The sequence below is a fragment of the Canis lupus genome, chromosome 7 (assembly GCF_003254725.2).
Source record: "Canis lupus dingo isolate Sandy chromosome 7, ASM325472v2, whole genome shotgun sequence".
NCBI lineage: Eukaryota > Metazoa > Chordata > Mammalia > Carnivora > Canidae > Canis > Canis lupus.
In genome coordinates, this window is record NC_064249.1 from 29,855,703 (window position 1) to 29,879,610 (window position 23,908).

Here is a 23,908-nt window from a genome sequence, read left to right on the forward strand (position 1 = left end):
GAATTTGAATGTATGGGATTCCAACTCTCATTCATTAGGCAAAGAAGGCTTTCTGAAGAAGGAAGGATTTCAGGCAACATATAAATGTCAGAAGGATGAACCTAAAATGCACTTACGTGAGTGAAGTGGTCCATTGACCCAGGACAGCAAGTGAATTTATCTTATCGATCACCAGGGTCTTAAGAGAACCCATGGGCTATACGTGCCATGTTCTCTGTCTCACTGAAGTCACAAGGAGACCTTACAAAACGAGCAAGTCAACACTGCCACACAGATAGCAAAATTGGGTTTCTTACCCCCTGTAAACCTACAGCTCTCCACTGCCCTTGGAATGGAAGGTTGCTTAAATGGTAAAGAATAAGGAGAAGAAGAGGTATCTGACAGGGGCCCCCCTCACCCCTATTCTGGCTTCCTCTCCACAGCTTTTTGTAGCCTCTGAGCCATCTCCAGAGTCATATAAATAGCTTTTAGGCAAGCTGAAAAACTCATCCTCAGCAAGAAGAATGCTTTCGCAAGTGCAACAGGCTCAGCTGAAACAGGCTGGCTTCTTGGGGCACCTGAGTGGCTCAGCTGGTTGAGCAGTGAATTCTTGGTTTCAACTTGAGTCATGGTCTCTGGGTCATAGTCTCCGGGTCATGGTGTCCGGGTGGTAAGATCAAGCCCCACTTCCAGCTCCATGCTCAGCACAGAGTCTACTTCCCCCTCTGCTCTCCCTCTCTCTCTCTCTCTAAAATAAATAAATAAAATCTTTAAAAAAGAAAAGGAAAGGGAAAAAAGGGAAATAGCCTGGATCCTTAAAGAACTTTGACAGCCCTCTAAAAAAATCCTGTTGAAGTAGTAGCCTGTGTGGGAGTAGGGAACAGGGATGATGGGGGTGGGTTTACTAAATTCTGAGAACCATTTGGTCTTTGGGAGACAGGACTCAGGTATTCTGGGCCCTGTCAGAGCACTTGTTTTCACACACATCCCTGCCCACCCCCCATTTGTCTGTTTCCTTCCTCTGGGATGCAGCTTGAACAGGGCCTGTCATGTAATGGGGTCAATCATCTACCACTCTCTGAGGGCTCTGCCTTGGAAGTAGATGGATTCTTCCTCCTGAGCTAATCCCTGTCAATTAGAAAGCCTATCTTGACATCTGTCTGGGGTCCATATATTATCTACGAGATGCTCATTAATACAGCAGGGCCTGCGGTCATGGATCAGAAGGCGGACATCATCAAAGCATGCAGAACTGCCTCCTCTACAGCTGACACATTTTCATGAAACTTTCACATGTTAACTGCCAAGCTGCCAGGAGAAAGAAAATCACAAGCTCTGTCTCCTTGCACACGTCCAGTATCAGTGGTCAGCTCGGGAGCAGCCTGCTTGGGGGTTGGTTGGTTTGGTTTGCCTATCCTATTCAGAAGGCAGCTTTTGTTCTGACGACGTTTCATTTATCCCTATGGCTGTCTTGAGAGCTGCTCGTCTTGCATGGGTAGGTCTTTCTCTAAAAGGAAAATCTGCAGTACCACTTTTTTTTTTTTTTTTTTTTTTTTTTAAGTTCTGCGGCAGAAGACCGACCGGTGCAGCTGGGTCGGCGCTTTGCTGCCACCTAGTGTCGAGCCTCGAGGTTGCAGCGGGAAAGAGGCAGGGGCCGCTGGAGGAGGGATCTGCAGGCATTCGCAGTCCAGGGCCACAGGTGCAGACTGGCAGGCTCCCGAGCCCAGGGCTGCCCAGTGCTGCACGGAGACCGGGGCGAGGCACTGTGCAGAGTTCTGGGTCACACGGCTGATTTCAGGAGGCCGAGCATACATACCCAGAGGGAGAAAACCCAAGCCTGCCCCCCAAGTCTTCACCAGGGCAAAGTCGGTGTGGCCACTACTCTCCCACTCCCTGAAGACCTTTGCAGTTGCCCTCGGTGATTTCTCCTGCCCACCTGAATCCAAAGTCCCTCTACCATAGGCTCCCGGGATGAATAAACGGACAAAGGGCAGAGGAGATACGGAAAACATGAGCAGTGTGATCTCCTCTGGGCTCCTCAAGCCCCTACAGAGAGTTCTGAGCATTAAAACCAAGACTGCTGAGAGACAGAACGTGATCTTAATTAAATCCATGCCTAGAAATCTCCAGGAGACGCCAGGCATCAAGGTGACCTGCATGGTTTCCTAAGAAGGGCAGGACAGAACCCAAGACCCAACTAGAAACAAACACTCAAAGAAAAAAACTAAAGTGAATTTAATAGAGGTATGTCTGATGGTTGTTTTGGTCCTCCTGCTGATCCAAAGCCTCAGGAGCACCTGGTATGTATTGTGTATGGGGACAAAATGGGGAACACTCACATAAGACTTCCTCAAACCCTTAATAATAACACTGTGGACTTCACTTAATCCCAAGGATCAGGGTTGGGAAGGTTTAATTCTGTTTCCTAGTGAACTGAGATTAAGATAGAAATTGCCTCATATCCAGGAAAGTGGTTTCTGGTAGTTAACGACTCTCACAGTCTGAATTCTGTGAATATTTCTATTAATTCATGGGAAGAAGACTCTTAAGGTGTGCCGATCGAATTTCATACTGCATAAGCTGGGGGAGACTAATAATGCATTATGTGGCATAATTTCATTCAGAAATAATTCAACAGGCTAAAATTCAATAGACTTCTAAGACATGAGACTAAAGCCTGCAAATAGTTTTTTTTTTTAATTGATCACACAAATAAAAGATGTGCAAACTTGGCTTGATGACATTTGATGTAGATTGCTGCCAGCAGTTGACCTGCCACTGTCGAAAATGCCAAGAGTCTTAGGCAGCACCCATAGAGACAGGTGTCAAAGGTGAGCAAAGGCACTTTGCTTCAACACTAGTTGAAGGGGTAGGGATGGCCGAATCGGCAAAAGGGAAGAATCCAGCATGAAATGAAATCCACCTCGACTTGCACAGAGGAAGCTGGATAGTGTAAACAGAGTCTGAGGGAATAGGAGAGGAGGGTGAGCCAGAGTCCAAGAGAGTCGGGGAAATGAAAAATGATGAAAAGATGGACGGGGAGGTTGGTCCATGAAAAGATGGAAGGGGAGGTTGGTCCATGTGACGCTCATCTGGTTTGCTAACCGGTACTTACTGAAGAGGCTGGGAGACAGACTATTGCTAGAACAAATAGGAAATTCTTTTAGCAGCCTTGGGTTTTCCAGCATTCCATTTCCTGCCTCATCTTCTCTCTGTCCCTCTGCTCCTCTCCTAGCTGCCTGGATTTTTCTTCCCCTCTACATAGAGGACCCAAGGGTGGAAGGTGGCCCTTCCTCAGGAACCAGGGTCATATCTCTTCCACTGAAAGACCAGCTGAAACAACTGGAATCTGAAGACTCATTCCAGATTCCTGGGAAAGAGAGGGCCAAGAGCCTAGCTTGGGTCAGGAAGAACAGTGGAGGTGAAGGAGCATCTTCTATAAACATCGCTGTCAAGGTTCTCAACTCCCCTGGGAGTAAAGGAGTCAAAGCATGTGTGATTCACCCGTATTCATGAAGAGCATTTTCATCAGTAAAGGAAATGGGTTTACACCATGCCAAGCCCTTTGCCAGTCACCTGCAGGACTGTCAGGACCAAGGACACCTTCTGATGCCATCTGAGGGAGAAGAGTTCATTGGCTCACATGCTAATCAGGTTCATATTTCCTAAAACTTATTTGAGGGTTCTAACAAACCCCCCTTAGAGTTTCAGCACTGTGTGAGGGGCAGTATATATGGTTCTGGCTCTCAGAGATCCCCACCATGCCTCTTTTTTGCCCAGCCAACATTTATTTCACCTGAGAACACTAGTCTGCTCTACACCTGTGTCCTTACCTGTCCTTCCTGTCTACTGTTTATTACACAGGTAGTGATACCCTGGTTCTTCTGGTCTTTCCAAATCAAATACCTTTTTCTCTCAAAAATACTTTTACAAGTTGTGAGAGCCTATTTTGGGTCACAAAAGCTGATGTGTGTCAAATGTGTGGGGTAGGGGAAAGTAACACATGCCAACAGGGAAGGTTCAGGTAATGACTTCAGGGGTTGTAGAGAATCTCAGTTTTATTCTGCTTCATTTCAGAGATAATTTAGAAATAAGAGGACCATGATGTATATAACTAGGGCCCTTTCCTCAGCGACCAGAGATATAGGAATCCAAAAGACTTTCTAAAAAGGGAGAGTGGGCAACAAAGGGGGAAGAAAGTAGATAGTGTGGCCATAGCCAACTTCTGGCGTTCCCATAGGGCATGACTGAATATGAGGATATTCACTATTAAGGTTGCATGAAAGGTAACTATACTCTGTCCTTTCTCACAGGCTCAGGAATTAAAGGTGTGAAATATAGTCAAGCCCAATTTCAACTTATCAATCGCCCTAGATTCACATATCTCTTCCTCTCATTAGCCAACCACCAGCTCTTCTTATATTCCCCATAGAATATTGCCCATGCTATCACTGGACACATTTGCTGGATCCATGTCTTGGCTTCAGTCTTGAATTTGCCCACATAGATCCCAGCTGGGGGCAATCTTGCATCTGGAACACTGGAGTGCCATATATTAAATTGCCCCTTTGCTCCGTGCTAAGAGGCATCATCCTGGACCATGGAAGAGCCCCAGCCAAACGAGCAGCTGGCTCACCTCGCCCAATGCCTGGCAGCTGAGGAGAGCTGGGACCATCCCAAAGCCCCATGCAGGGGAAGCTGAAGCAGCTGCCCAATGACATGAAGCTCATTGGCAGATAGCAAATCTGGAGCAAGCTTCTGGTTCTCCAGCTGAGGGTTCTCATACCAAGAAGTGCCTTTCCAGCTGGATCCATAGGCCCCAAGTTTTGAAACTTTCTATGTGCAGGGCATGCTGATGGGCCATTTGAAACACAAAGAGATGATCCCTATCTATAAAGAGATTACAGAGTAGTCAGGACGACAGGGTGTACTCATTGAAAGGTAAATAACAATCTAAGGTAATAAATAGACTAACTGCAAAAATGATCACAGATCACTCCATATAGATCACCTGACTGGGTTCTTGCTACAGTAAGTCCTTGAGGGATTGCTTGGTGATAGCACTGGCCCAAATCTTGTTCCCTTTCTAACTCCTTTACTCCTCCCAGTAGAAGCTCAAGTCCCTTCTCAGAGATCCCTTGAGGAGCCCAGTCTGTCCTTGGCCGAGGCTTTGCTCTTTGGAAAGCACTCCCATCTTCTCCAGAGATTAGAACGTATGACCAACATGATGGTTGATATTCAGGCTGAGATGTCCATCTAGTGGCTAGAGAAATAGGGATGACTCTTAACCCTCAGACACAGAATCAGCTCCTGCATGGATGAAGGCTTCCTGATCCGCCCCAGAAGTCATCACTGTGGCCTCCGTTCTCACCACGTTGGGCAGAGCTCCACGTTCACAGTGTGGCTGTCTCCGTCCACATGAACAGGAGCGGGGTTTCATCAGCTCAGTGTCACCAGCATCTGTGCCTGGCAGAGCCAGTGCCCAGTGAGCATTTAGTGCACGGTACTGCATTTAGTTGAAATCCGAGGTATTCAAGCAGATGTGCATTTGCAAACCATATGTATTTCACCTTCTTTTTAGTAGTTTGCATTTACTTTAGAATTCAGTACAGCTTACCTAAAGAGAGGTCTTCTTTTGATGACCAGTAGTACCAGATCCATTTGTTCAATCTTTCTCCCATTCAGATGCCCCATATTTGGCACAGATTCAATACTCAATAAGTCTTACTATTCTGGAGAACATCCTGCCTACAACCCCACAGCATGACAGGATGAAGGCCTAAGACTGTCCACATTAACATGACTTTACTATTACAGGATATTCTTTCCCAGGATAATGAAGTGGCAAATTACACTATTGTTTGCTTCAGTAACGTCCTAAAAATCCATGCAACTGAATAATGCATCACTCAAATAGTCCCTTTCTCAGGCAACTAAACAAACCATTTGCTTATTAAATTATTTATTCATCAAGATCTGCTTCAACGGGACACCTGGGTGGCTCAGCCGTTGAGTGTCTGCCTTCTATTCAGGGCATGATCCCAAGGTCCTGGGATTGAGTCCCACATTGGGCTCCCTATGAGGAGCCTGCTTCTCCCTCTGTCTATGTCTCTGCCTCTCTCTGTGTGTTTCTCATGAATAAATAAATAAAATCTTTAAAAAAAAAAAAAAAAGACCTGCTTCAAAAGCCTCACGTCACTGTTTCTGCCAATCTTAAACTGTTATATCATGGGCTTTGTCCATTCCTGATCAAATATCATCATTGAAATGCCCACCTTAAATCAGACCCTCAAATCCTATAAACATTCATCCTTATCTTTTTTTTTTTCTAAGACTATTAAGACTCTGTCAAGGTGACATGTTATTCTTTTACTGCAACAAGTAATAAATTCAGCTTTGCTTTGTCAGCAGATTTTCCAAGTGGCCTTTTTGAGGGTTGGCACACCGTGTTTTATTCAACTAATACCTGTCCAAGGCCTAGCCCTGAAGCTGTTCTCCATTCGAGATCAAAAAGCCTCAGTCCTTTGCATGGTTCATGCCAATTAAGCTGCATCTGAAGGCCACAAGACAATGAACTGACAAATAAATAACATTCTTCCCAATAACACAGGGGATCTGTAATGGATTAGGGTTAAATTATCAAGATTGAACTGTTAGTAGATTCTTGTTGTTACAAGAAAGAGGTCCAGGTGTCTCTAGAAGAGCCCATTACAGTTATAACTCGGATACATCAAGATGATATAACTCTTGCCCATCCCAGAGTAGCCTGACAAGAAGAAAGCCACCCATCCCCACGGTAGGGTTTGAGTGCCTACAAGCAGAGGTATCACAAACCGCCTCTGAGCACCTGAATCACCACACTGTGAGCCCCATGCCTTTTCATTCCCAGGACTTTATTTTTTTTAAGATTTTATTTATTCATGAGAGACACAGAAAAAGAGGCGGAGACATAGGCAGAGGGAGAAACAGGCTCCCTGCAGGGAACCCCATGTAGGACACAATTCCCAAACCTTGGAATCAAGCCCTGAGCTGAAGGCAGATGCTCCACCACTGAGCCACCCAGGCATCCCTCCAGGACTTTATTTTTTAAGTAGAGTTACCATCGTGTCATCATTTTGGTCATTTCCTACGAAAAACTGCAATAGGAAGTAGTTGCCATACAGATTAGAGCAAAGCCCTTCCTTGGAACAGAGAAAATTTGATCCCAAAAACAAGAGATGAAGCCTCAGTTGCAAAATGCCAAGGCCTTGGATGGTCCTCATTCCTAAATTTCTTGATGTGGAGCACACTCACTGCAGTAGAATGGGTACAAAAATGACCCAAATTTGTCACTCCTCTCTGTATCCACACCCCTTGTGAAGCAAAATGGCTTCTTCCATCTGGGAAGCCACATGGGAAGATCACATGAGTGACAGCTACAGTCTTGTATAAAACCACTGAGATTCAGAGTTTTACCTGCTGCAGCATCCAGGTCCTTAACAAAGACACAGACCTACATATGCAGGAAGGAAAATTAGATACATTTAAAATTAACCAGTTTGTTTTTTTTAAAATCAGTAATAGGGATCATACAAACAATGTGGGATAAGAAGCTAATGAGGGAAACATCTAAACATCTGTTTGGTCATCAGAGAAAATTCCAGGATGGATTTAGTGCTGAACATTTAAAGTTAGAGTTTTAATAGGAAAGGTTGAAAGGAGACTGTCTCACATAAAGAGAACAGTAAAAGCCAAAATAAGATGTGGACAGGATAATAGTAGATGGGCTGGAGCATAAATTCTATGCAAAAGAATAATGGGAGATTAGACCAGAATTGTATGGCAAGCTCGATTTTGGAATATTTTAAACAGCAGGCTATGGAATGTGACCTCTATAATTACATCAGCTACTGTGGGTCCTTGAAGATTTCTGAGCAGAGGGGTGACACAATCCAGAGAGAAAACAGTGCTGCCAGCATTATAGGGTGCCAGGAAGGTGCAGAGTGGGATCAGTGGCCACAGCCCAGGAATATGGTGACAAGTATCTGAACGACAGCAGCGTTTCCAGACAATCCTTCATGGATCTGTCACATCTAATTCATGAGATAATGTGTAAATGTGCTGTAAATTCCAAAGCTTGGTATAAATATCCCTCATTATTCTTGTTACTATTCACATTATTAAATGTAAAAAAAGGTGACAGGGTTCCAATAAGCCAATGTTTGCTGCTTAATCAAGCAACCTACAAAATAGTTGGATTGTGGGAAGGGGGCAAAAGATGAAACTGTGACTGGAGTGAGATTGGGAGACTAATTTGTAAAACTCTCCCAGGCTCCCCATTAGCATAGAGAATTCTGGGTCATCCCCATGAGAACACATGGAGAACATTTGCTGAGGGGTTGAAAAGATGCACAGAAGAGATATTCTTGGAATTGTTGAAAAGCTTCTGCCATAAACAATAGTAAGTATACTATTAGTGATCATAAAATTTTATTTTATTTTATTTTATTTTTAAGTAGGCTCCATGCTGGGCTTAAATTCATGATCCTAAAATCAAGACCTGAGCCGAGATCGAGTCAGATGCTTAACCTTCTGAGCCACTGAGTCACCCCATAAAATTTTATTTTAAATACACTTTCTCCATGGCCTATTTCTCCTAACTTCATTTATCCCCTACTCTTCATCAATTAGATCCACAAATTGCATCAGAAAAAAACTGATCCAAAGCTTTGCTGACATGGTAACATATAGTGCTCAGCCAGGACTGAGGGGAACAGCTATAAGCCTCCAAACCTAGCACACTTTTGGAGGCCACAGGCTTTTTAAAGTATTCTCAATGTCCATAAGGGATACACTGTAGGATGGAGGTATGGAATTTGTATTTTCTTTTAAATGTGCATAGAGCAGGAATGGAAGAGTCACCCCACAGGGGCATGGAACCAGGGAGATGCTCATCTACCCTGCTATGTTTTAAGTGCATTGTACTGAAATATTTATGCTTGCTGTTTAGCAAATATACAGAATTATATAAATGCTAAACTCATAACATTATTAATTTATTGGATATCTACAGGCCTTTATCTCCAGGAACGTCAGGGAATCTTTAAACAACGAATAACTTAAAAAAATATCAAAATAAAATAATGAAGTGAGCAGGAATGAATGGATACTTAAAGAACAAAAACAAGAGGTCAAAATAGAAAAGAGTTCATTTCCATTCAAAAACACTCTGAGCCCACAAACGGGTGTTTATGTTCATTGTTAGAAATACAAAGATTGGGGATCCCTGGGTGGCTCAGCAGTTTAGCGCCTGCCTTTGGCCCAGGGCGCAATCCTGGAGTCCCAGGATCGGGTCCTGCATGGGGCTCCCAGCATGGAGCCTGCTTCTCCCTCTGCCTGTGTCTCTGCCTCTCTCTCTCTCTCTCTGTGTGTCTCTCTCTGTCTCTATCATGGATAAATAAATAAAATCTTAAAAAAAAGAAATACAGCTGCCGTTCTGGGGGAGCTTCATCCAGTGTGGGAGAGATGCCTTAAAAAATTAAAAGGCAACATTGTCCATAACAGGGGAACTTGGGAGAGTCCCAACTGGTACAAGAAGAATTACATGGAACACTATCCATCTTTGGGATCTGAGTGGGAGAAAATTTCTCCCTTCATAGTTGAAAACTTTGAACTGAGACATTGGATTTAGGGTTGGTTAGTCTTAAACCTTGGACCTGAGACTCTAGACTTAGCATTGGTTTAACATTTGGGAACAAGCAAACCCCAAGTTGCAAAAGTAGTATTAAAATAAAAACTGGACTACTGTGGCAGATGTGTTTTTCAACAATGAACATTTCCTATGTCACATTCTCTTCTCCCAGTATGGCTCTGGCATGCCTACTATCAAAAGTTAGAGTCCACATTCCCTCCCCCTTAAATCTGGATTGGTTGGGACTAGGACAAAAATGATGCTGTGACTTCCAAGGCCAGGCCATAAAAGGCAAGATGGTATTTTTTTAAAACAGACTATTTTTTTTTTGAGAGAGAGTGCTCATGCATGCATGAGGGAGTAGGAGTAGCATCAGAGGGAGAGAGAATCCCAAGCAGGCCCCATCACCAGTGTAGAGCCCATGACAGGGCTCAATTTCATGACTCTGAGATCATGATTTGAGCTGAAATTCAGTTGGATGCTTAACCAACTGAGCCATCCAGGCACCCCTAAATAGCCTTATTTATTAGAGTAGTTTTAATTCACAGAAACATTGAGAGGGGGGATCCCTGGGTGGCGCAGCGGTTTGGCGCCTGCCTTTGGCCCAGGGCGCGATCCTGGAGACCCGGGATCGAATCCCACGTTGGGCTCCCGGTGCATGGAGCCTGCTTCTCCCTCTGCCTGTGTCTCTGCCTCTCTCTCTCTGTGAGACTATCATAAATAAATAAAAAAAAAATTTAAAAAAAAAAAAGAAACATTGAGAGGAAGCTACAGAGATGTCCCATATCCCTACGCCTTCACACATGCATAGCCTTCCCATTATAATTGTCTCCCAACAGAGTTGTTACGATTGATGAAACTACACTGACACCATCAAAAGGAACCCCTACTCCACAGTTCACATTAGGGTTCACACTTGGTGGTGTACATTCCATGGGTTGGACAAATGGATGACACATATCCATTGTTACAGTGTCCATACAGATCCTATCTGCCCTAAATATACTATAAAGATACTATTCACCATCCTAGAAATCCACTATGCTCCCCTTGTTCATCCTCTCTCCCCCTCAGTCCCTGGCACCCACTGCTGTTTTTACTGTAACCACGACTCTTTTAACCAGCTTCTTCCTGGTTCTCTTCAGGATGTTCGTTCATGTTCAGCCACTGTGCCTTGAGCCCAAGCAGTTACTTGCAAAGGCCATATGTAGGCATTCCAGCCAACAATTCCAGCTGAGGTCCCAGCCTACAGCCAGAGCACCTACCAGACCCATGATTCACAAGCCTTCAGATGATTCAGCACCCAGCCTTTGGTTCTTTTCAGCTGAGATTCCAGATATTGTGGAGCAGAGACCAGCCATCCTTGCTCTGTCCATTTTGAATTCCTATCCCACAGAAGCCATATGCATTATGAATGGTGGTCGTTTCATGCCACTAGGCTTGAGGTGGTTAGTTATACACAAGTAGTAACCAGAACAGCTGGGGATGAGCCAGATGTAGAGAATAGAAGCAAATGTAAACCTTTTTGATTTTTTTTTTTCATTTATGATAGGCACACAGTGTGAGAGAGAGAGAGGCAGAGACATAGGCAGAGGGAGAAGCAGGCTCCATGCACCGGGAGCCCGATGTGGGATTCGATCCCGGGTCTCCAGGATCGCGCCCTGGGCCAAAGGCAGGCGCGAAACCGCTGCGCCACCCAGGGATCCCTGTAAACCTTTTTGAAAAAAACACTCTCACAACTCAAACCAATCAAAGTACAAATACATAAGAAGTCTATCATAAACACAAGGCAGTGACTCAATAAGCTGGAGAATTAGTCTCCAAGAAACCAAGATCAGGAAGACCACAAAAGTATCGTTGAAGTGATTTAAAATTATTAAAAATAACAAGCTATTGTAAAAATTAGAAATAGATTTTGCTGCTGCTAATAACACAGAACCAACAACAACTGACTTAAGATAGAAGGTTATTTTTTTTCTAATGTAGACAAAGCTCTGAAGAAAGAGGTCTGGGGCTGATATGAGGGTTTCAAAGAGGTTGGTGAACTCAGAATCTTTTCATCTTGTTCTTCCATCATTCTCAAATCGTGGCTTTCCACTTCATGGATCAAGATAACTGTCAAGGTCCAGTTACTACATCTGCATTCTAGCCAACAAGAGAAGGGTTGAGAAGATCTCACCTTCTCCCTTTAAGAACACTTCCCAGAAGTTACACATGAAAGTTTGCTTAGAGCCTGTATTGGGTCAGTAGTGTCCCTGAAAAATTCCTGTCCACCTGGAACCTCAGAATGTGACTTTATTTGGAAAAAGATCTTTGCAGATGTAATTAGATAAGATGAGATGATATTCATTGGGGTGGGCTCAACTCCAGTGTCTGGTGTCCTTATAAGAAGAGGAAAGAGAGACACAGACAGATACACACACAGGAAGAACACCATGTGATGACAGGGGCAGACATCAGAGTGAGGCACCTACAAGCCCAAGGAACACCAGTAATTGCTGTCAACCGCTACAAGGTAGGATCAGGCAAGGAAGGATCCTCCCCAGAAACTTCTGGGAGAGCATGGCTCTACCAAAACCTTGCTTTCAGACTTCCAGCCTCCAAAACTGTGAGAGAATAAATTTCTATTGTTGGAAGCCACCTTGTGTGTGATGCTTTGTTACAGCAGCCCTAGGCTCCCACCTCAATTCTAGGCTGCCAGAAATGGCATAATATTTATATTAACTAACTGCCTATACTTTTTAAGCTATATACTTTGATCACCTCTTCATACAATCATTTTTTCTATAGAGAAATGCGAACAATAACTCACATAACTAACTGATCAAAATGGTGTGGCGGGTTTGTTTTTTGTTTGACAGAGAGTTGGTACTAATATTTTAGAGTAGTTTCTTTCCTCTTTACAACTAGCTATTGTTAATTTCATGGAAATTTCTAGAATTGTCAAATTTTGGAAAACTCGTGTCAAGTCTCTTTTAACATCTGAGCCTTTACACATATACCCGCTATTTGTATATTTGTATTACTGCTACAGGTTTGTGCCTTACCAACACAGAAACTCTAATACATTCCATTTTATATAACTTTTGTCAAAAAAGAAAGAGTATGGTGCACTTATGATTATTTTTTATGCTTTATTGAGTATATTCCTGGCAGAAGAGAATTTCCATTTCGATTAGGTGTCAATGATCACCAAGTCCTTCTACTTATAGATCCGTACACAGGATGATTGGATAAAATTTCCACATAGCGGCTTCTGAGTCCCTATGTTTTGATCTTGTTTCTCCTCCATTAGCCAGGTGCCATAGGACATGTTTGTATCACAGTACAGTCTCTGGCCCTGCATTTTCATGTCACGAGCAGTAAGAGTCTGGCTGGATACCATGTCTATTACAGGGGGCCAGCAAAAACATAGAAATAACTGAGAACCTCATACACATATTTCACTAAATCCAAACTAAATGTGTTTCCAGCTCAGTTTCCCTTTAGTCAGATTCCAGAAATACCAAATACTGCTCAACACAAAGAGAGGTGTTACAGAAGTGGGTGAAAAGAAAAAATGGCCTTAACCAAATGGCATAAAAATATCTTACTTTTGTAAATTTTACAAAAACATACAATCGTATGAACATATCACTATGCTCCCTCCTGGGGCATTGGAAGAGGCTTATATAAACAAGGGGTCCTAAGGCTAAGTGTCATTAGCTATACAGTAGACCCAACTCTACCAACAAGTACTTAACAAGGCTAAATGACTTCCTGCCTCCAAAAACTGAGGCGATTTGGCACATGAGTATTGACTTAAGACTGACTCAGGACTTCTGCTCCACCTTGAACTTGACCCATCTTAGTTGACAAAATTTTCTAAGCACTTACTATTTACAAAGCATTAATCCAAGATAGTATTTCTCAAGCTTAAATAGTAGAATCCTTTTGAAGAAAATAAACCTAGCATTAAGCTGTTTCTATATTGTACTTTTATATTCTACTAAGTATAAAACGAGGTATAGTTTTCTTACTGTCATGGATCTTATTAAACTATAAGACTAAAAGGAATTGGGCACCTGCATGGCTTAGCGGTTGAATGTCTGCCTTTGGTTCAGGCAGTGATCCTAGGGTCCTGGGATTGAGTCCTTCTTTGGGCTCCCCGTAGCGAGCCTGCTTCTCCCTCTGCATATGTTTTTGCCTCTCTCTCTCAGTCTCAGGAATGAATAAATAAAATCTTAAAAAAAAAAAAAAAGACTAAAAGGAATCAAATAAAAATAATGACAAACCCATAAAATTCCAACTGACATTAATTTGACAGGTGATAATGTTTAGCTAAAGTTAAATTGACTAAAAAGATATAAGTTCTATTTAGCTCTAATAAACTAAACAAAAACAAACATTGGCAGCAAAATTATGGCATGTCTCAGTTTTAAGGTGGTCATTCTTATGATCTACATTATGTTTATATTTTATCACCAAAATAAAAGGAAAATTTTAATAATCTTAAAGAATAAACAAATCCTCAAGGATACCTTCATGGATCCTAATTTTGAGACCATTGATTTAAGCCTTTCCTAATTAGACCCACATTTCTGATTAATGCTTATGCAAAAGAGAGAGAGAGAGAGAGAAGAAAGAAAGAAAGAAAGAAAGAAAGAAAGAAAGAAAGAAAGAAAGAAAGAAAAGAAAGAAAGAAAGAAAAGAAAGAAAGAAAGAAAGAAAGAAAGAAAGAAAGAAAGAAAGAAAGAAAGAAAAGAAAGAAGAAAGAAAGAAAGAAAGAAAGAAAGAAAGAAAGAAAGAAAGACCCTAAGAAAATAAAAATGGATGCCATTCACTTCAGTGGGGAACTATCTAGCATGTGACTTCTTGTTATAAACATTTTATTTTATGGAGTCCAAATTTTCTGACAACAGCATTATCTCTATATGACTACCTACTTTGATTTGCAGAAATCTCTTAGAACTGGAAGTACAGAAAGAGCAGACCCTTGCTCAAATAGACTTTGTACAAAAACAAACAGATAGAACTGAAGAGCTAATGAAAAAAAAACCTGTAAGGAAAGATAAACTACTCATAAGAATTACAGACACAAGAAATTAAACAGCTTTTCATATTTGAGAGAGCCCAAATGGCCACCATGCTATGCAATAATATTCAACCTCAAAAACATGAAAACCAAGACAACCAGATAAAAATGTATGCCATTCAAATTGAATCATACTAACAGCTCAGTAATAAAGGATGTTGGCAGAGTTGGAATTTTATATATTACTACTGGATTGTAAATTGATACAACCAATCTAGAGGATAATTTAATAATAAACAAAGTTGAGCTGCACATACTCCAAATTGAGGAACCACACTTGGGAGTTCGTCCTATAGACATTCTCATACATGTGTACAAGAGACATACACAAGGATGTTCAATGCAGCACTGTTTATAACAGAAAGCAAGTAGAGATTAACTGTCCTAGGTACCAGAGTGACAAATAGAGTAAGATTTGTTCATAAAATTGAAAACTATGTGATAAATGATGATAGAACTATTGAAATGAATTCACTGTATCTAGGTTTATAAATATGAATATAATTTTAAATCATTTGTTGTTAAATATACGGCAGATGAGGTAGAGGTTAATATTATTTACCTGTAATTGAAGATACATCAAACAATTGTTTGCATTAGCTGTAGATTCATATATACTAGGAAATTTACCAGAACATGCATGGGAATGATACATATCAACTTTAAGATTATGGTTATTGTCAAAAATTGCGAAGGATCTAAAATTCTGCCCTCCTCACAAACTAATAATTTAGCCTTCCAGCATCAGGGATGCTGGCAAAAGACACAGGATTCCTGGGTCAGAGACAAAGGACTTCATCACTCAAGGCAGAGTAGGCTGCATGTACTCCATGTCTGTATCAGTTCCTTTTGCCTCCCAGCACCCACAAGGATGATGCTAAGGGGCCCAGGGGGATGCCGCCCACACAATGGGTTTTGATGATAGCTGAGGAACCTCAAACTTTTATAATTTTATTTATAGATAAACACATACATACATACATAATCTACTGGTTCTGTTTCACCAGGGGAAAGCTGACAATACAGAGGCCATCTTACTCTGGAAAATCTGCTGCTGTCAGACATTGTTTTCTAGGTGAGGAAAGTGAGGTTCAGTAAAGTGAGGTAAGTTGCTCAGTGCCAGGGACAGAGCTGAGAGGTAAATCCGGGCTTCTTCCTCTGCACCCATTGCTCCCAGGGCTCTTCCCTCCGCACTTTCTAGGCCAACATTCATCGGAGATGAAATTTTATTGGTCTTCAAGATCTTCACTACAGAGAATCATTACTTCTTATAGCATTAAACTTAAAAATCCTTGGGGAACCTGGCTGGCTTAGTTGGTAGAGTATGCAACTCTAGATCTTGGGGTTGTAGGTTCAATTATTCTGCACAGATGCAAACACCTACCTGTCAAATGCCAAAGCCCTACTGAGCTTCTGTAATAAAAATGGTCAATTCTATTGCCCCTAATCCAATTCCATGTACTTTGTGGACACATTGATTGACAATTTAAAAGTGGGTTTCCTGCTCATTTATTATTCTGTCCCTGGTCCTATCTGCCATCACCACCAACTGCAGAGGGAGGGGAAAAAATGGCCCTCGGTAAAAATGATTGCTACACATGCCTTCCATACCTGTTGGTTCTCTCCGCATTCTGTGCTCTCTTACGGTCTCCTGGCTGCCAAACATCAGCTAAGTTTCATGCAGTCATCAATAATCTCTTCACTTCAACTTGATATCCTTCCCTCAGGAACCCGCTTAATTACTAGCTAAATAATATGATAATTTCTATTGTCTGCAGTATTGTATGCAATAGAAAATTGACTTAGATATTTACCACAGATTATATTTACATAATAAAAGAGGTTTTTTGTCTCACTCAAAAGAAACACAAATTGGGGAAAAAACTGGGTAGGTCAGGACATACTTAGGGGGTCCGTTTTCATTGACTTTCAAATCCTCTCACATACTGTGACCAACTCCATTCATGGGTGATGCTGAACCAATGTTTTCTCATCTGAAAAGACAATGGACTACAATAAATGCATTCTAAAGCCCTTGTTAAAAAAAACAATCCTACGACAATCAGAAGTGCGCAAGGGTTGAATTTACTATGCCACACTGCAATGTGGTTGTCATTCGGGGGGAGGAAGAGAGAAAGCATCTGTGAAAAGAAGGTACACTCACTCTGCTAGTGATCTCCAGAGAGAGGGTGGAAATCATAGAAGAAAAAAGGCCTACTTTCTTCTGGACATCAGTCTTGGTTTGGATATCAAAGAATTTACTTATCCTCTGAGGGTATTTCAACAACTGAATAAAAAGATAATCTTCCAGAATGAGGGGGGCTAGGTGGGAGCAAGACAGGGCACTACAGACACAGTATTCATACACAAGAGTCCCTCCCGTTGGATTCCGCTTATATGATGGTCAAGAATAGGTTAAACTTATACACATTGGTAGCTATCAAGAGTGTTTATCTTAGGAGTGAGCCTTCTGGGATGCTGGAAATGTTCTATATTTTGATCTTGTTGGAGGTTTTATAAGTAGATACATTTGTAAACATTCATCAAGCTGTACCCTTAAGATTTGTTTACTTACCAAATGTTACATCTCAATACAAATAAAAAAATTTTAAATAGACTCCAATAAATTGAAGGTGATTCAATTCTACAAAGTTTTCTAGATGCATGTAACCTGTTATAAACATTCATTTCCCTCTATAAGCACTAAGCCTTTAGGAAAAAAGACATTACAGCTTGGTTTGAGTATCGTTGTGGACTTGTGTCCACACCTGAGCCAGCCTCAGAGCCCAGTGCAGCAGAGGCTGTGGTGATTTGAAATATTCATCAGAAAACTAGAAGTTGCAAAATCTAACTGCCCCTCCTCACAGAACATTCTCCCTCCGTCGCCAACCGACATGGATCTGGGTTCGATTGTGCTGATGTGATCAGGGGTTTTCCTTGCAGCCCCTTCTGTACTCTGGTACTCTTGATCCAAGACCCTAACAGCAGCCTAAGAATCAAGACGTGTGTGGTATTATCAGGCAGACAAGCTGAGCAGTAGGACAATGAGCATACCCCAACCAGGACCCAGCCACAGCAAGGAGATAGTCTCCACAAGTCAGTAAGAGAGAGGTTTGTCCAATTAGAGTGTGAGTTGTGCTTAGCATAGAATCCAGCCAGTGTGTTGGATTCTCCAATGGGAAAATCTTTACCTAAAGGTCTCTTTTCTTTTTTTTAAGATTTTATTTTTATTATTTATTCATGAGAGACAGACAGAGGCAGAGACACAGGCAGAGGGAGAAGCAGGCTCCATGCAGGGAGCCTGACATGGAACTTGATCCCGGGACTCCAGGATCATGCCCTGGGCCGAAGGCAGGTGCTAAACCGCTGAGCCACCCAGGGATCCCTAAAGGTCTCTTTTCAAGGCTAGACTAGTCATGTGTGCTAACAAAGCTTTCTACTTGCCACAGGTTTTAACCATTTGCCGTCATAGGTGTTTCCAATTCCATTTTGTTCACAATAAATGTCAAGTTTCAGCTCCATTTCTTCGATTCTGAAGGCATTTTTAGGGCATTTCCACAGGCCTACCACAGCCTATAACATAGTGAAACTTGGAATTAACGAGCCTCTGTGTGTTTGACCATGTTGGGCTGTGTGTCTCCCGGTAGTGAATGGGACACCAGTAGCGAGTGACAGAAACCCCCAAACCAACCAACTCAGTAGGATGGAATGTGAATATGGTGGCCCCCACTGAAAACCTATAGGGGTGGGAGGAGGGGTTCCCTCATGAGTGTGGGGAGGGGGGTGTGGGATTCTTGTGCCAGAAGTTTGGGGCGCTGGGTAGCCATAGATGTCTCAAATAAAGGCTAGAAAAGATCTACTATCTCCAGACCACAGAGGCTCTTCCCTTACACTTTTGTCAGCATTGTGTATCCCTGCCCAGACCTCTGTTCCGGGAGGCCCGTGCTTGCTCTGTGTACCACCTGGGCCAGGAGCCACCAAGGGGCTGGTGAGGTGGGAATGGGTAAAGAAAATAAAAGGGAAGGGTTGAAACAAGTGTCAGTGGAACACCCTAATTGCTGTTCTCCAACTTTGACATGCAGTTCATAAAAGAGAATTCATATTCTTCACAAATATGATATTTTAACTTGCTGATATTCATCCAAATTTATTCCAGTCTTGGGGGAAAGTGGCAAATACCTACTAGGCTTCAAATATCTTTTATTGAGGTTTTTTTTCAGTATTTGTGAATACTTTTTTGTTTCCATCTTTATGAACACCGCCCATGTCATTGGTGATGATAAAAAGACGTTGATGGTGGTTTTCTTTTTACATATTCATAGGCACACTTTATATATTAAGGAAAATGCCTACCATAGTAGGAAATGCAAATACTTTCCCAGTTGTTAATGGGCGCTTTATATTTTAACTTTTTATTGGCCTTCAATATATAGAAAAAAGTTTACAAATCTTAGCGTTCAGGTAAGTTTTCACAAAATGAACATACATGTAAAACCATATATGTAGCTTAAGAAATATAACTGTAGAGGAATCTCAAGAGGATTCCTTTTTATTCGCCTTCCTGTCTCTCCTCAGTTTCCAAAGATAACCATTATTCTGTTTTCTAGTATTGTTGAATAGTATAAAAGCTTCAAATTTTTATGGAATTTAAATCAAACAATATGTAATGTTTGTATCTTGTCTCTTATTTTTGTAATATTATATTTACCATATTGTTTATAATACTATGCTTTTAAATTTCCTTCATGCTAGATGCCTGGGTTGGCTCAGTGGTTGAGCACCCACCTTTGGCTCAGGTCATGATCCCGGGATCCTGGGTTTGAGTCCCACATCAGGCTGTCCACAGGGAGTCTGCTTCTCCCTCTGCCTATGTCTCTGCCTTTCTCTGTGTCTCATGAATAAATAAAATCCTTTTTTAAAATTAAAAAAAATAAATTTCCTCCATGCTATTTTGTGTAGCAATTGATCAATCATTATTACTATATAATATTCCCTTATTTAAATTATATCATGTTTATCCATTTTCCCTTTTTTAATTTAAATTCAATTAATTAACCTTAACAACATCTTTTTTCACTCTCGTCCTATTCCCTCCTTCTTCCCAGTCCTAGGAGGTGCCCCCTGAGTGGCAGGAAGCACTTGGAAGCACCTGGCCTAGGTATGGTGGGCTTAGGGGTTTGGTGACAAGGCTGGCTCACCAGAGAGGGAGAGCTGGAAGCCACACATACCAAACAAAGGCCCCACAAGGGGGACACCTTCACAGAGTGGGCGTTGGGGTGAGTTATTACCTGGCTAAAAGAATTGTTTAACTCTTGATTCCAGTGTTATTTTTTTAAGATTTATTTATTTATTTATTTATTTATTTATTTATTTATCTATTTATTTGAGAGAGAGAGAATGCAGGGAAGGAGTAGAGGGAAAGGGAGGATCTCCAGCAGACTCCCCCCTGAGTGCAGAACCCAAAGCAGGGCTCAACACAGGCCTCAATCTCACAACTCTGAGATCATGACCTGAGCTGAAACCAAGAGTTGGATGCTTAACCCTCTGAGCCACCCGGTGCTCCTATACTGGTGGGATTTAAGTTTCTCTTAAATTCAACGTAACAGGACTAAACCTCTGAAGTGGCATCACTGTTGTTTTATAATGAGCTGGGTATGGAGGATGCCTGAGCAAAGAAGTGGTATCAAAGGCTCCAAAGAGCCCAAAAAAAAAAAAAAGGCTCCAAAGTTGGTCTAGTACATCTGAGACTCTGCCGTTCATTAAAATGACTTGAGCCACCAAGGTTTGTTCTCCCAATCAGAAATTAGCCCCAGACCACCTGGAGAAAACACCAGAAAGCATGTAGCTTTGGCTGCAGGGCTAACATGTTGCAAAGAGACCTTTTACACAGAACCAGCTATCATGTCATGTGTATAAAAATCATCACTGAGCATCTTAGAAGATGGAGGCGATATAATCACTCCAAACTCAGCTAATGCTTACGTTGTCATTCTGCAGAGGACCCAGTCACTTGAGCAAGATGAATGAAAAAAGAAGGTTACCAGCTTCTTTTTTGCTCTCTGACCTGGGCCCATTTCTCATCTGCTCCAGACTGGGGGGAGGGGTGTAGAAAGGGCAAGATTAGAGACAGGTTCATGGACCTAATGGTATTTACCGAGCCTCGGGTCCCTAACTATTGGCTTTGGTGACCTCTGCTAGGCCTTCTATCAGAATGAGAAATAGCCACTTTTTAAGACTCACCAAAAGAGCATCTTGCAGATATGCTGATATATTAATATCTTAATGGCCTCTTTGCTGTCACAGGGGAACTAGAGAACCCAAAGCCCTCCTGCCTCAGGGACGTGCTGAACAGGCAGCTCCTCAAAGTGCAGCCGTGTTGGTACATTGTGCCTCGGTCACTCACAAGCCAGTTAGGGACCTGGAGCACTGGGCGGGCAACCCTGAGAGCATAAGGTGGCTTCCTGGGACACCACATGGCTGGAGGGGCGCTCTTTCCAGAGATCTGAGTCCAAAAATGTAATGGCACAGGAATATCAGACAGTGGTAGGCATAGCATGTTAAGGACCCTTCCCTGTAGAAAGAGCCAAGGACTCATTAGTGTCCTGTCTGCACATGGGGTGCACTTGTGTGGGCTCAGCAGATGGAACAGTAGTGGGAGCAGCTGAGCCACTGCCAGGGTCTGAGCAGAACCTTCTTCCATACCCCAAGTGACCGTTCAGTCAGTGCAGGGTGATAACAGTTGTGCATCATGCAGGTCTGGAAGCTTCATTCCCATAGTTTTCAGCATGTCCAGCAGTGGTAGAGAAGGTAAAAGGCAAGCCCAAGAAACAGTGACTTTGCTCACTGGCTACATTACTGCTGTAGCAACAACCTTGGCTGGGAAAGAGGTTGAAACTCTTATCTGAAATGAGGTTCCTGCAATATTTATCACTCTCCTTCTCTATTCTAGGCAGGGAGGTTCCAAACTTGGCTCTGTAACTGTTACCTGGAGCACGTGTTTGACATGCAGATCCCTGGACTCCAGCCCTACAGACTCTGATCCGGTAGGCGTGGAGTGTGCCCAGGAATCTGTGTTTCTAACGGCTGCTCTTGGGGATCCTGGCACAGGGGATCCAAGGACCAATATTTGGAAGTAACCGCTCTAGCCCACACTGTCTCCATGTCATCAATCATTGCAAACCTGCTGTGCCTCAGACAGGGAACCTGGGATAACACCCAGCATGTTCTGGGTTCCCAACCCTGATGTACTACCCTGCCTCGGATGCGAGTCTCCAAGCTCTGCCTCCCAGTGAGCTCCACAGCTGTCCTTTCAGCAGATATGCACTGCACACCGATTGCACTCAGTTTATTGGGCACCTACTATAGACAAGGCACAGTACCAGGTGCTGCGAGGTACGAAGACAAGAAGGCTAGTCCTCGCCCCCCAAGGGGCTCACAGTCTAGGGGGAGAGAGACACACTCACAGGTAACAAAAACACAAGGCAGAGTGGGGTGAGCTCAATAACAGGCAAAACCCATGGGAGGGCTGGGAGCCGGACAAGGTAAACGAGGCTAGGCACATCCGGCATCTGATACAGGCAGTGGCACATTGGCCAGTCCCCGGGGGATGGGCAGGATTCCCACAGGTGGGACTGAACAGAGTATATTTCAGGCATGGGGGGCATAGAGGTGGGAAAGTACACCGAATGTTTTGCCAATGGGGGTAGAATGTCTGCCTTCACTGAAACACAGGTTGCCAATGGGATGATGAAGGGGGCTGGAGCTGGGAATGTGGTCTGCGGCTAGATGGCAGGGGGGTGTCCTTATAGTCAGGAGGTATGACTTCGTTCTGTGGGCAATGGTGTGCCATGGAAGGTCTCCGAGTAAGGGAAGGACATGATCTAATTTCCTCAATTACAGGCTCGTTGCTGTAATACATGATTAGCTCTGTTTTTGTTAACTTCACTCTGGGGACTTACACCCTCTCTTGGTCTCAGAGCAGCAGCCCTGTGGCCACAGATACTTTCCAGGGCTGCACAAGCATAGGAAGCCTTCATCTAGGTAAACTCAGAGCTCACTTAACAGCTTTGCACCACCTCCACAGAACAGGAAGTGGGGCCTTCTAGAATCATTTGAAAGTAAGGGGCAGGGCCAGGGAAGGATGTCCATGAACTTTGGTTACCTAAGCATGTCACAGATGAGCTGCAGAGAAAATGGGAGTGCAAAAAGAAACCAGGGTACATCACCAAACTAAACCATCTGCCATAATCCACCCCACCCTCCAGCTCACTGGGTGGGGAACCCTGCAGTCTAACTCACTAGAATCAGTACATGGGGTTTCTAAATGCTCTACACAGAGAAGGTTCTCCACTGACCCCTGCCCTAGGATCCTGCCTAACTATCCAGTGAGGAGGGAGAATGGTGCCCTCCCCCACCCGGGCCACCCCAGCCCGAGAAGGGATGTGAGGCCACCGCTGTCCAAGTAGACACAGCGATGCTGGTCAGCGAGGGCTCCCCCAGAACCTCCACACCTGCTGAAGTGGGTGCCTGGGCAGAGAGGGGCGAAGTCACCGCTGGGCCACCCAGAAGAAATGCTCCCGGGGAGCTGGCGTGCACGTCTGGGCCTGGCCCGGCAGGGCCCCCGCCACTGTTGCTGATGGTCCACAGGCACGGGTAGGGGCTGCAGAGAGAGACACAGAATGCTTGATGACGCTGCCAGAAAGACCTGCATGCTGCTCTGCACAAACGCAGTGCGAGGGGCCCAGGCCTAGGAAGAGGGCGCCTAGCCACAGCTTTGTTTCTAGCTCTGACACAGAAGGGCCCTGTTTTTGTGGAGAAGCCAAGGGAAGTAGTGAAATGTAGTGGGATAAGCGTACAATAGCTGTCCTGACCTGAATTTCCATGCTTGGCCCTGCCCCTAGCAAGTTTGATTTGGAACACAGCATCTCATTTCTGGAGGCCTGCCCTGCAGCCTGCGTGGAAGAGCAGGAGAGCAAAAGGAGGGAATCTGGACAGCAAGCCTGCAAGGGAGACCCCTCACTGGCAAGAGAGCTGACATAGCAGAGCAACCAGGACACACAGGTGTCAGAAAAGTTGGGTTCGCATCCCAGCTCCCCTGCCTACTGCCTCCATGACCTTTGTCCAATCACACCTCTGAGTCCCAGCTTCCATCTTCAAGACAGAGCAATGATTATGTGCACATTACA

The 23,908-nt window shown here is 43.4% G+C and overlaps 1 protein-coding gene across 2 annotated transcripts in view; it reads right to left on the reverse strand.

Annotated features, from left to right (window-relative positions):
• The window catches only part of TBX19 (T-box transcription factor 19), a 74,644-nt gene that overhangs the window by 26,595 nt on the left and 24,141 nt on the right, over nt 1-23,908 (reverse strand). Inside the window, exon 8 of one of the 2 annotated variants that reach the window (XM_049112345.1) lies at nt 23,234-23,382. In XM_049112345.1, coding sequence (XP_048968302.1) covers nt 23,234-23,382 — 149 coding nt within the window. Of the gene's footprint in view, nt 1-22,053; nt 23,383-23,908 lie in introns of those variants that run through there. The other variant, XM_025430444.3, reaches the window with a different exon arrangement.